Raw genomic sequence first — 14,100 nt, forward strand, 5'->3', positions numbered from 1 at the left:
GTGTACATATGTAAACTTAGGGTGTAGTTGGTTGCACCAAACATCAAGAAATTCAGTTTATACCATTGAAAACTAACCTTCCATCAATTGAATGTAGGTTATTGTTGTATCTCTCTTCTAACTAGATATTTTTTAGGCCACAACTCAAAAGAATAGCATTTTCCTTCGAGGAGAGACAGTGCATTCATGGTGGCTCCATGATCACTTGACCATGGGCACCACTAGTCCAAAACTGGAAACTAGAGTAAATTTTAGAAAAAAAGTTGCCCCAACTATACCAATGATGGGTCAAACTGTCAAACAAGAAACCATTTCTTTTGACCAGACATTACAAAGCATGATCAATTGACTCAAACATACCTCAATTCCATCCCATGTGAGTTTTACAGATTGCCCCTTTTGAGAGAGGGATGAAACCAAGTTGAACATGGAAACAACATCGAGCAACATCTGTTGAAGAATGAAACAGTAAACCAGTTTAAGTAATCAATAAGGAATGAAGGTAAGTTTGAAATATCACACACAAGATCTGGTTCACTTGTAAACATGAGAACATAGTGTCCATATCACAACAATCTTTTGTGCTCCATCATAGTGGTTTCAGATCTAAAAGACGAAACATCTGCTACAAGCTCATAAAATAGCCATGGAGTAATCTAAAATACATGAATAGCTACTGAGTAAAGTAGGCCAAGGGTCATGTTTCAACCTCTAAGTCATGGTGGAGATTGAAGGTTAGACAAAGGACACTGTTGGTTCTAGAAACTTGTCGATAAGCAGAGAAAATTACTAGAAAATCATTCAGTTATCTAACTCAAGGAAGCACATGATGGGAAGTTCTGCTAAGCCCCCACATACCAGCCCAGGAAGACAGTTCGATGTGCCAACACGTGGTACATGTGCAAGATCCAAGCCATTCATCAGGCAGGCCCCACTTCATAGATGCACTGGCAAGAAAACCAGATCAGTTCCCTCCTCAGTTGGGCACAACATCTGCCCAACATCTGGCCACTTGATGAGTGGACTGGCGAGACTTATGGGCCAGACATCTAAATGGATCCCTACTTGTGAGTGGCTGGGAACTTGCACATGTGGCACATTTTAGCACGCCCACCTCCATGTGGAATAGTGTAAGAACTTGGCAAAACCATATAGCGATGGATGTAATAGCTACAGATCAAGTCAATGTTTTCATGATTCTAGATATTCCTAATGCTCATAGGCCCAATCTCTCAAGTAAATCTCTTTACATTGTAGTGCGGTCCATTCTTTATTAATCAAGGTTGTTGATCTGATTGGCCCAATGTCTATGAACTATGGAGCATGTGCCAAATCTCAAGATTGGATATCCCAAGTTCCCAATCCTTAAATTGGTGGCATCCACGTCTGTAGCAGAGGCCACCAAATCAACAGTTTGGATCATTGAAACATGGCCCTAGTCAAGCTGATGATCTTATGCATATCTTCAAGCTGTGGATCATATGATTCCTATAAGAAGTGCCTTGAATGAAAACCAAACTTCAAAAAAGATGAAGAAGGACAATGTGCTGGAATGCTAGCCATAACTGAACAATATAACACAAGGCAACGTCTTGATTGCTAGTTTGGCAACAAAGAAGGGCGCATTCTACATTTCACACATAAAATGATTTTTATGTCATTTATTTATTGTTGAAACTAAAAAAGATGAACTTATAACTTCTCACTATAAGTGAAACAGGAACAAGAATATTTGAACAAACCTCAGCATCCATCTTGATGAACTTGGTCTCCAAATGCCTTGGTGCCAATGCCTTCAAATGCTTATCGACGATCCTACAGAGGCCATCAATACAAACCCACTACATTCAGAAACAAAGTCTATCCCAGCATCATATGGTCTCAATTCTACCCCTGAGTTCTTCAAGTGAGCTATCACTTCCTCAGTGATTTTAGAATTATCGATAAACAATTTAGCACCTTCAATCCCCACAACTAAATATGCATAAGTCACTGGTGAATGCAGAACATCATTTCCTCTCTGCAAAATCAGAATGTGGTACAAATTGAGTAAGAGAGTGAAGGTTTTAAAAGATATCAGACAAGAAAAGACCATAAAAATATTGAATGGTTAAAATTATCCACTAAAAGCTACATACAAGGAAACCTCAATATTCAAATCGTTTCTTGAGCAATAGATTCATATTTCAATACAATAATATGAAAAGAGGTAAAAGCAGAAAAAGCTAAAGATCTTTATCTTTTTTCTTTCTTGCCTTCCGGTACTATGGGTTTTGGTCAGCACAGGCATGTACAAGGCAGCTCATGTACATGCCAGACATCTGCTAGCTTGGCAAATTTGCTATGATGTCCAATTCATTCATTAGAGTGGAGCCTCTACCTAGATGTTATTCCCTAAGAATCAGGTGGGTCCATTCATCAGGTGGGCCGCAATTTATGAAACAAATATACGGCTGGCAAAACTTAGTTGAAGTGTCTTTACCCATCCAACTGCTTCTAAGATTATGGCCTACCTGCTAAATGAACCAGATTGATGAATAGCTTGGACAATGCACTTGGATGCTGCAATGGGACAACCGCTTTATGTATAGTGGTCAAAACTACCACTCCTAGCTCTAGATAAGCCAAACCTACATTGAGCATGCAGGTTGGGCCAATCGGGTTCAAGTTGACCCAACTGAAGTTGTACACTTGTGGTGCACACTTCATGGAACTGTATGAAAGCACCCGTTGTACAAGCATTTCTATATAACAATATCATAAAGAAACACTAGCAGTTTAATGAAAGAAAAGGTCTCACAGAAGAATACAAGCCACTGGTGTTCGTAAAAAGCAGAGGGCCCAAAGCAATTCTGTAATATGAAAATGCTAATCAGTCCAAACTAATATGCACAACTGTTAAAGAAGTTAATGAGTCGAATGAACCCATTACTGGTATAACACGAATTTCCAAGCAAACATTTTGAAGGGCGCTACCTGATGAATGGCCTAGACAACATACCTATGCCACACTGGCATCTGTGTATACCACTGAAAAAACACTCAATCCTATTCATGAGAATATTGTTCAACATTTCTCATTCTTAAAACTTACCTTAGCAATAGTCTCGAGAAAGAAGATGGCATGCCATACAGTCATATCATGGCAACATTACATGCACATCAGCAAATTGACATGAAAAACCTAAATGTAAAACCAATACATGACATCAAAAAAAGTGCAATGACACAAAGGAAATGTGTACAATTATGGACTAGAGAGTGTAATGCACCTGCTAGGCATTTAATAAGATAAAACAATCAACATAAGAACTACAAAAATAGATTGATCAAGGAACTGTTTGACCCATACATGTGCTTCCCGAATCCTTATAAAATTCCCACTAGCCTTTGCCTCTGCTAATTTCCCCATCCAGACCTTATTAAGACCTTTGTATTCATACCTTATATCTTGGAAACTAAAATTACAAAGCACAGTAAATACCATTTAGTTTGGAAGAAGTATCCAGACATACCATGTGAAGCCATAAACATGCCCACTAGTGAATTGAAATACCAGAAAGCAACAAGCTGGAATTTGACTAGTCGGTATTTATTTCTCAAACTAGCTATGAAAGCCATTTAGAGGAACCCCTTCTAGAATGAATTTTTCAAAGCCTGACAAAGAATAAGATAAGTATGACAAGGCAGGAATGTTTCAAAAACAAATGCCAAGGACCCTGCAAACTAGTAACCTGACCAATGTTGGTGAAAAGCACAAGAAAAAATGAAGAGGACAAACGTCAAGTTATTTAAGATCATTTAACTTCCAACATATTTCCATATCATTTCAAGTTCATCAGGTGTTCTTTTAGAAAGCTTCTCTTCATAATACATTTTTTCCAACCTGGTTCTCAGTAGGATTTGGAAGTATGGTAATTGTGACAGATGTTCCTCTGTGAACTTTTGCAGCCCATAAACTTCTTTAATCTCCTGGTATAGACAGTCCTAGAACAACAATTGGAATCAGAAACATATAAAATTGAAAATGTAAAGATGAATAGATGATAGAATATACTGAGAGAGCTACCTGATTCTTGGGGTTTTTCGCAAGTTCATACATAGCCCATTTTGTTGTTACCAGAGTAGTATCTGATGTTTCAATGATTGCTTCCCAGACCAACATGGTCAGTTGTTCTTCTGTTAGCATTTTCTCTTCCGGCAGCAAGAATTCAAGATAACAGTCTATTTTCCATTTGAGAGTGCAATTAGAATGCAAGAATTCAATAGTTGATTTCTGTCATTGTTAAAGAGGACTACCCTTTTACTCCACCAAATGGTGACCAGAGCATTCATCTAGTGGGTCCCTTGATGGATGGCTTAAATGAAAATAGAAGGAAAAAAAATCCCACTGATCAGAGATCCTCGTTATTGATAAATGAGTTGAAATCTGGACCATTTCTCTAACCTTTGCAAGAATTTTGTTGTATGCCACATTAAATGAAGGAAGACCAAGGATTTGATGGTAGGATCTTCCAAATCTAGAGAGAGCCGGGGGGGGTTGCATGGTCCTTCCATGACAGGGGCTTCTAGATGAATTTCTTGGATAAGGCAACCATGGATCCCACATGTACAAACTCGGTGTGTAACAGGGAAGCTCTCTATTTGTCACCAATAGATAGTTCATCTCTACAAATATGCAACTTCCAAAAAAAAATCTGCACTTAAATCCCAACCTCAGCCCTAATCGGACTTTGACCCCACACTTAAGTTCCTAAAATCAGGCCAAGCCTAAACCTTTAGCAAGCCTGACAACAGCAATTGTATGCAGACCCTTTTTCCTAAATTGATGAAATGGATTAACTACTTCCTAATAGATTCACACTCATCCTTTCCACTTTTGGCTATGTATCAATCAGTTATAATGGGTGCTAGTTACAACTCTCTTCATGGAATTCTTTAGTGAAGGGAAAAGGATGCAAAGAGCCGTGTCATGTGGGAGGCATTTGCCAATATTAACCGATGAAATAAATTAATAAGATAGGTAAATGACCATTCAAAAATAATAATTAAGAAACGTAAACTACAAAAGATTTACATTGTGTGAGAGAAAATGATTTTCCGAGTCGATCATCTCCAACATACCTTGCCTCTCCAAGGGAGTTGACATCTTAATGAATCTAATTATTATTATTATTATTTTAATTTACTCGTGAATATGTATTTAAATTAGCTAAATGATGACGTGAACTGGCCTTTGTTTACTTAGGAATATGTATTTAACTGCATATCACATGTGATTGTGATCCTCAAGTCTCTAAGCCTTTGTAAAGTATTGACACTTCCATTGTTATGTGAACAACTATTTTCCTGGCATGGGCATATATTCCAAAGCGTTGGCTACATTACTTAGGGATTACTTATTACCCTAGCAGGTAAGCTTGAATTTCTTTAGTTACTTTGTATGTTTCTAACACAACTCTTCTGTTCTTGTAGCCTTTTTAGAAAGGCATTTCAAATGGCATGTTGTTCTCGAGTGAATCATCTACATTGCTTATGTTGAACTGGTGAACTTTTTTTCCATTTTATAACTACGCCATCGTTCTAGGATGCATGTGGGTGTTTGTGGTTCCAAAGGTCATTGATAATAATAATAATAATAATAATGATTTTTTTTCAAAGGAAAGAAAAAGTAAAAAAGTAAAAAAGTTAATAGATGTGCTAGTGTTAAAATATAGTTGAGCTAAGAAAGGTATGTTCTTATCTCAACCATGCTCTTGCTTGGATACGTATCCTATATTTCGCATAGATTATTAATTATTTATTGGATCATCTGAGTTTGTATTTGACAAAGGTCTCCTTTTAGATCAGTCTTGTATTTTCTTATCTCAACCATGCTCCATCAGACCAGTGTTGAATCCAAGCCCTCAAAATAAAGTAAACGTTTCTTCTTCTTTTTTTGGGCCATCAAATGGGGAAATGTTTGTTAAATACAAACATCTCTGCAGATGAGTGCACCATATATTTAAAAGAAAACAGTTAATTATTATTATTTTATTTCAAGGAAGTCTCATACATTCAAAATAGCATTTGGATGGTAATTCAAATGCACCCAACATGAATAATATCTACCCTAACAACGATAGGAAACCAATCATGTATTTAAGTTCATGTCCCTTAATCTTAATGAGCACATCCTTACAGGACCAATTAGAATATCCATCGAGGGGAAAGATTTCTAGGGTTTCTGAGATCTGTCATCCTCCCAACTACAGAAATGGTGTCCTTCAGGTTCCATCAGTATTAGGTGGTTGGGAGAGCTCTCCCTTCGGTGACCGATGAGCATCCGAAGATTTACCGGATGAAACTGTGGGCCACGAATGAGGTTCGCGCGAAATCCAAGTTCTGGTACTTTCTGAGGAAACTCAAGAAGGTTAAAAAGAGTAATGGGCAAGTGCTTGCCATCAATGAGATTTTTGAGAGGAATCCTACCACTGTCGAGAACTATGGAATTTGGTTGTGGTACCAGAGCAGAACTGGTTACCACAATATGTACAAGGAATACCGGGACACCACTCTTAATGGTGCCGTTGAGTAGATGTATGACGAGATGGCTTCTTGCCACAAGGTAAGGTCTCCTTGCATTTAGATCATCAAGACAGCTACCATACCTGATACGCTTTGCAAGAGAGAGAATACCAAGCAATTTCATGTTTCCAAAATCAAGTTCCCGTTGGTGTTCAAGAAGGTTAGGCCACCAACTAGGAAGCTTAAGACAACATTCAAGGCATCGAGGCCTAATTTGTTCATGTAATTCTGATCAATGATGTCTACGACTTTGTGTTGCCAGATCAGATTCGTTGAAACTATTAGAAAGTTGAGATGCTTCCAAGTTATTTGGGATTTTGGTCTCTATGGAATAAGCTTTTCTTTATTGGTTTAAAAAAATAATAATAAAATTAGAATATCCATCTTTTGTGGGTGTCACTGACCACACATCCGCAATCTTCCTAATTTTAGGAGCTATCTTTTGTTAAAATTGGAGTTTATTTTGTTAAACACACACACACACCCCACACACACCCACACACTCACACCACAGTAGAATTTCATTACAATTGGTACTTGAACCCATAACCTCTTGTTGAAACTCTTGCGAGTTCATTCATTGCTCCTATTTTAGGAAGGAAGCAATAACAAATTTTGGGAGAATGCAAAGCTGCCACAGGTGGGCTACATAAATTAGGTTTCCTAGAAATGAGGCCAAAAAAAGGCAAACTTGCAAGCATGAAAAGAACCATGAATCAGATAATTGTAAGATCAAAAACGAAGAATTCTTGCAGAAATGGCCAATCGATATTGTTATAGTTAATTATTCATGTGATGGCTAGAAGATCCTAAATTGTTGAATGCTCCAAACTAAAAATAAAAAAAAAAAACAAACAAAAACAAACTCTAATCATTCAAGAGTAAAAGCATAGTTTTCACAACACAAGGGCACTGGGGGGTAATAATCTCAAAATTGATACACAAATTCCTACAAACAGCTCATTTCCTAAGCTAATTTTATTCCTTGTGCTATCTAAAGTTGTATTCATCTAACCTTTTTCTCTTATCCAATCTATGATTGGTTCATCATTCAATGTACCTATGTCTGGAATTGCCTTTAACACCCCCGACTTCCACTATGTGAGCTGAAATTTAAGTTGATTCATATTTCTATATACTTCCAGCAATAGGACTTGGACGCTGCCATCTTTCCTATTCTAAAAAACGTCCATAATCACATGGGTCCCAGAGCCCTTTGCAATTATTTAGTAATAGAGACTCAGATATCTGACAACACAAACTGGTTTTAGAATAGCAAGTTGGAAAAGGGCATTTGTCATTTTCTGAATAAACAAATGTAAAGAAAACATAGCAAAAGTCAAAGTAGATGTTCTAAAAAAATGTGATGTTTCGAAATAAACAAATAGATGCTTTTGTAAATGAAAGGGTTCCACATCAAGACAGCTTCAGTAATTTGTAAGAAATGTTGATAACTCACTGCTTTTTAAGAGCATCATAAGAATTCAATTCTTTAATCTGCAAAAAATGAGAAAGTATTCTCAAGTCCAATACATAACAATGAATATGGACAAAAAGCTTATTAAAGTTTCAAACGAACACCAAGAAGTTGCAATTGCTTATAAAGAGTAAAGATCTTTAAGGAGTGAACAACACCATTGATTGTTTTTTCTCACTACGCATTTCGTTGGTGTCTGGAGTATTTCTACTCTCCTCTTCCTTAATTTCTTGGTGAAACTCTTTGATAAGCCTGAGAAACAATAACCCAATGACAAGTATGGAAAGGTTCTTTCATCTAGTGGATGAAATTTTCCACATCTAGTTCATCTAATAAACTAGTATCGTGCATGAAAATGGAATTTTCCACCAATCTCTTGCATTCCCGCATCTTTCCTGTAAGTTCTTCCAACTGCCGGCTCTGCCTATTTGAGTCTTTAATCTTCTCCAGTTTCTGTAATCCATTTCTAGAAGAAAACATATTGCACATTTTAGATATCCTTATACAAAATGATGAAACCCCATTAACCTTGAGTGCCCTAGCCCATGCCGATGCAAAGCAACCTTGTGTCTTAAGAAGTAAACATTTCCAGGCACCAAATGCACATCAATAGCTCGAAAGAGCAACCTCGTGTCATAAGAAGTCAACCCTTCCAGGCACCAAATAAATAGATAAGCATAATTTCTTTATTCACATTCGATTGAAATTGGGACCCAAATGTATTGCTGAAAATTTGTTTCAGATCTAGTATTTAGAAAAGCCAGGTTTAAAAACCCAAACATATTGTTGAAAATTCAGGAACATTTGAAAATCCAATAAATGGAAAAACAGAAAATCGATTCTGAGATAAAATTACAAAGAGAGAGATTTAACGTTCTCTGAGATGGAAATGAGGAAATCAGAAGTGCAGGCCTGAATCGAAAACCGATCTCTCCATCTTTCATGGCCGATTTTAGGATTCCTACTAAACGTATGGGGAAATAAGAAAACAACCAACACACACACACACCTAGAGATTGAGCGCGAGATGGACAGAGAAAGAGGGAGAGACCTGAGAGAGGGAGACCGAGAGTGCTTGCGCCATGGTCATTGCTTCGGCGCTCGATTGAGGGAGGGAGGGAGAGAGAGAGAGAGAGAGAGAGAGAGAGAGAGAGAGAGAGAGAGAGAGAGAGAGTTTCGGTCCATTATTGAAGGGAGGAGAGAAGAGGCGGGAGAAGGGTTTTGGGAGAGAAGACGCACGCGGGAGAGAAGCGCGATTTGGGGATAAAAAATAGATTTTAGGTTTTTTTTTTAAAATTTGAAAGGAGCGGTGGTTGATTCGTTGTACACAGGCGGCCACGTAAAAACGCCCCTGATTCCTATCTACAGTGGCGGTTTATCAAAGCCGCGTGTGATAAAAACGCCTGTAATACTGGTATTTTTTGTAGTGTCTAATAATTGCAAAAATACTTACAATATGTGCTCTAACTCATATGTACTAATTTTTTCCTTTGTTATAACCGGTTAATGTGGCTTATTATTTAAGGTGCCTCCATGTTTAGTCCATTCTTAGTAGATGTGACCATTTAGTGTCAGATGTGTACATTATATTTTTTATATAAAAATGAAATTTTCCCTTCAGGTGTTTTGTGCAATTAGATATTTTTATTCTTGAAATTATCTATCTTTGCTTTTGAGCATGCACAAAACGGTGTTTTTAAATGATTTTTTTGTTAGGTTTTCTACAATTTGTGTGAAACTCCTTCAACTAGGCAATTGTATATTAAGATAGTGTGCTAGGAAACCTATTACACTGGTCCATACCATTGAAGAATGCAAACTATCTTAAAGAGAACAACCTATATTGTGCATAGATCTGATAAGAAATTTATATCACTATCATTGTGTTGTTGTCTTTGTCAATCTACAAATTAAATGTGGCATTTCATATAATCACTAATTTATTTTATTTATATTTTTTCTTGCTACATTAGTTTTTAAGAATAATAATATTCTACTTAGAGCCCAAAAAGAAGGTTAATTCAAAACTCAAACAAGCCACACTACACAGAAACAAGTGTAAAACCTCTAAAATCACCTGGCATTAGCTACATGGGTTTTGGAATAGCCTAACTTGTTTATGTAGAGCGGGTTGCGGACACTTTCATGTCCAAGATGGAATAGAGAAGGCCTAATCGGAGGCGGAAGTGATTATGGTAGTTAGAACCCTAAAACAGACATATTTCGCAAACCAGAATGAGTTATTTGACGTACCATATATGATTTTGGGTTAGGAGAAGCTACTTTAGACACCTAGCCCTGCTATGCTGAGTTACCCAAGCTGAATTTATGAGATTCCATCAAATTGATGGTCTAAAATCCTTAATAATTTTGTTTTTACTATTTATACTAAGTTTTAGTTTGATCGTAACTCTTCATCCTTCGAGCTTTAGGAGTTGTGCCCAACATGAAAAGGGCTTAAAAATTTTAGGAGAACATGACATATAGGACACTTACTATTTTTGGCCGAAAACCATGAAGTCTAATAAGAATCATGATAGTATATAAATGAAATTGAAAATGAGTATTCTTAAAATATGGAAAATTCAAAATTTGACCCTCTATATACATACACATACGTATATATGTATCTACATGTGTGTGTGTGTGTGTGTGTATTATTGGGGATTTATGCTGCAGAATCACACAGATCTAGATATAAGATAGTAATCCAATGGCACCAAGAAAATACAAGAGAACACATATTTAACGTGGAAAACCCTTGCGGTAAAAAATTACGGCACAAAGCGACAGATCTCCACTATGAAAATAGAAATTACAAAGAGAGAGGACTTACCCGATTCGAACAACCTCGAATCTCACCCTTGCTACACCCTTTAGAAACCCTAAAACCCTTTTAGGAACCCTTGGAAAACCTTTAGAAAGCCTTAAAATACTTTAGAATAGCCCTAGGGACCCCTATTTATAGTTTAAGCAACTTCCTTTTCGCACCCTTGTGTAACCGCCTCAAATTTATACAGTCCACACCAAATCCGCGCATGAATCTGCATAACCTCGACTAGTCAAGCCGAGGCCTCGACTGGTCGAGGGACCCCCTCAACCGGTTGAGCTTAACCCTCGACTGGTCAAGCATCCCGGACACCCAAAACATGTGCTCGCTGGACTCTGAGTTGAGGAGGCCTTGACCGGTCAAGTGGACCCTCGACCAGTCGAGTTAGGCCCTCGACCAATCGAGCGGCCCAAATCATTGAAGACTTCAACAGGTCTGACAACAATCTCAACCAAGTCTTCAATCTTCAATCATGTAGCTTCTTGACCTCTTCTCTTATCTCTGCATCACATCATAGCTTTTCTTGCACACTCCTTCCTTCTTTTTCGCCATCGCCAAGCTCAGAGAAGTTGCACAGAACTTGAACTTCTTTACAGAAATGTTCTAAGTGAGCATGTTCATCGGATCAAAATCCACGTGCTCAACCATCTTTGCTCTTGTCTTCTCAAAAGGAAAGACGTAGTCTTCTTACCATCTCACCGCTACCCAATATTGCTTGCCGGGCTATTTGCTCACAACATTGATATCATGTGAAATAACCGGTCTAATCCAAACCATGGCATACACTGCCAACCGCATTCAAATAAGGCTCATGAGATATTTTGCTTTTCCTCATCTATTTTGGGACTTGTCCTAAGGAAAACTGGAGGAGAGACGCGTAGGGAATGCTCTCCAGCTTTACCTGGTTTATCACATCCTTAATCAATACCTACCCAAGGTATTCTGTTTGCGATAACTAAAGCCTACTCCTCCTTCAGTCTCAATGCTGAGAACCATATTTGCAGCCCCCCCTTCAATTCGATCTTTCATCCTAAATGTCCCACTTAACCGAATTTTCAGTATATTGATACTAGACATGTCACAATTGGCGATCTACATGTCATCAACATACAATACCTGTCTTACATGAAGGAATCAAACCACTTACTTAGGCGACAGGTCGTACCACGAGCTCCTGCAAAGTCTTTTCTCAGCCCCTTTAAACTTCGAACCGCTCTGGTTGCTTCATGTAGATCTGTTCTTCCTATTTCCTTTGCAGAAGTGCAGACTCCACATCCATCCTTCCAGCTTAAGATCACATTGGCCAACCAGTACCAATCACGAATCTAATAGACACCTGTTATACCGTCGGTGTGAATATCTCTAAGAAGCAGATCCCTTCTCTCTGAGCATAATCCTTCACCACAAACCTCACTCTGTATCTATGCGGTATCCTCCTGAAGATCTATCTGCATCTAAAAGTTTTCCGGCCCACTAGAAGCTCCACCAGCTCCCATGTGTCAATCTAGTACAACGAGTCCATCACATCGCCCATAGTCACCTTCCACTTCTCAGCACCAGGCTCACCTAGAGCCATCTGAATAGAAGATGAATCCCCTACGATATTGGAGTCGTCCATGTACCTCGCCAATATCCTACAATTATGCTGTGTGATTCTTCTCAAAGGTGGCTGCTCCACCTGCTTTGTATCCCTGTCCACGCGTCTTAGCCTTCCTGCCATGCCCGCTCATGTGGCTATGGCCAACATGTCACACACATGCAGAGGTGGAATATGCTACATGTCACGCCCCAAACTCGGAAACCGGGCTCACAAAATTTTCGATCGCCGAATCCGGCGCCGACAGCCTCCGTAGAACCCCATTCTCGGCTCCCAGCACCCATTTTCCAGATTCCGATCCTGGGATGCTACAAGAAGGATTTTTTTTGTACATTAGTTTGATTCATAATAAGCATAACCAAAGGCATAACCCACAAACAACAACCAAAAACTCCATCACATTTCCACTATAATCAAAAACTTTACAAGTACAATGAGCATAAGGGAAATACAATGATGATAGACCAAAAGCTCCAAAAGATCAGCTACGCGCCCAAGCCTCAGCGCTGCTGCGATCCTACGTCACCTGCACGCAACGGTCGTGCATAAGCTTATAGAAAGCTTAGAGGGTGGTGAAAGTGTATGCTCAAGGTAGTAATGCAGCTATGCAGTATCAGAGTAATGCGGAACATACTGATGAATGCCAAGAATACCATTAGCCGTACCAAGGCCATGCGGTGCAAAGAATGATGTCGGCCATACCAAGGCCATGCAATGCGAAATGCAACTCAAGCATACAAATCCCCATCTAAGTCCACATGTCAATACAGCTCAAAAATCGAAATATCACTGGGGTCTAGTACACTCCAAGCCGATTGCCGCCCCATCGCGCGCAATAAGGTGAGTGGAAAAGACCTCGCCTCGCCCGCCAATATCGGGCTCGGCTCGTCAATAGCGGACCCATTCCTCGAGCCGGTCGAACTCAGTCTTTGCCCCCTCTACTCGGGCGGGTAAGGCCGCACCCCCTTCCAACCGACCACGATACGTGAGAAACGCAACCCTCTGGTAATCGGCACTCGGCGCTCATGCATCCACTCGTCTAGACGTTGGAGCAACCTCTTGGTACCATAAGGGTTTAGGGACTTTCACCCGGATATCTATCGCACCCCATGTAGAACAAAGATTTTCGGTATCCAATCCCGCCAACCACGATACGCCTGTGGAGGCCACGGCCCGATGTCGCTAGGGCATACAAGAACCATATCACACAATGCGAATGCATGAATCACACTATCCAGCCATGCATCTGCACAGATCGTGCGCTCATGTAGGGCAACACCCTCTGTACGGGAGCCATAAACAGTTCGCCCAAAGGCATATGCTATGATCGACATTTCTCATATCAAGCATACGTATGATGCATATGATTATGAATCATGGAATTAAACATGTTATATGGGATGGATGATAATCATAACAAGGATGGGCCTAGACGGCCTACACATAACACGCACGAGCCTAACAATGGGCCCTAGGGAAAGTCATAATGCGGACATTTAACCACACTATACTTGCAATGTGGACATCAAACCACCATTGCTCCCAAGGCATGACTGTCATAAATATCATTACATGAATCATGTTGGGACTGCACATTGCAATGAACCTTAGGTATATCTCATTGGGCCT

The 14,100-nt window shown here is 39.2% G+C and overlaps 1 protein-coding gene, 1 long non-coding RNA gene and 1 pseudogene across 2 annotated transcripts; 1 reads left to right on the top strand and 2 right to left on the bottom strand.

Moving 5' to 3' along the window:
- Positions 1 to 603: 603 nt before the first annotated feature.
- Positions 604 to 2,224, bottom strand: LOC131251106 (uncharacterized). The gene is made up of 3 exons (XR_009173745.1): positions 2,009 to 2,224; positions 1,743 to 1,900; positions 604 to 1,627 (listed from the first exon to the last, which is right to left on the bottom strand). It is a non-coding gene; the product is annotated as an uncharacterized LOC131251106 (long non-coding RNA).
- An 823-nt stretch (positions 2,225 to 3,047) lies between these two features.
- LOC131251541 (ent-kaurene oxidase 2-like) lies at positions 3,048 to 4,531 on the bottom strand. The gene is made up of 2 exons (XM_058252693.1): positions 4,070 to 4,531; positions 3,048 to 3,987 (listed from the first exon to the last, which is right to left on the bottom strand). Exons 1-2 carry the CDS (start codon positions 4,187 to 4,189, stop codon positions 3,802 to 3,804), a joined length of 306 nt encoding a protein of 101 aa, XP_058108676.1. The 5' UTR covers positions 4,190 to 4,531; the 3' UTR covers positions 3,048 to 3,801.
- Positions 4,532 to 6,218: 1,687 nt separating this feature from the next.
- On the top strand, positions 6,219 to 6,875 carry LOC131252531 (large ribosomal subunit protein eL20-like; annotated as a pseudogene).
- The last annotated feature ends 7,225 nt before the right edge of the window (positions 6,876 to 14,100 follow it).

The sequence above is a fragment of the Magnolia sinica genome, chromosome 1, assembly GCF_029962835.1.
Source record: "Magnolia sinica isolate HGM2019 chromosome 1, MsV1, whole genome shotgun sequence".
NCBI classification, from domain to species: domain Eukaryota; kingdom Viridiplantae; phylum Streptophyta; class Magnoliopsida; order Magnoliales; family Magnoliaceae; genus Magnolia; species Magnolia sinica.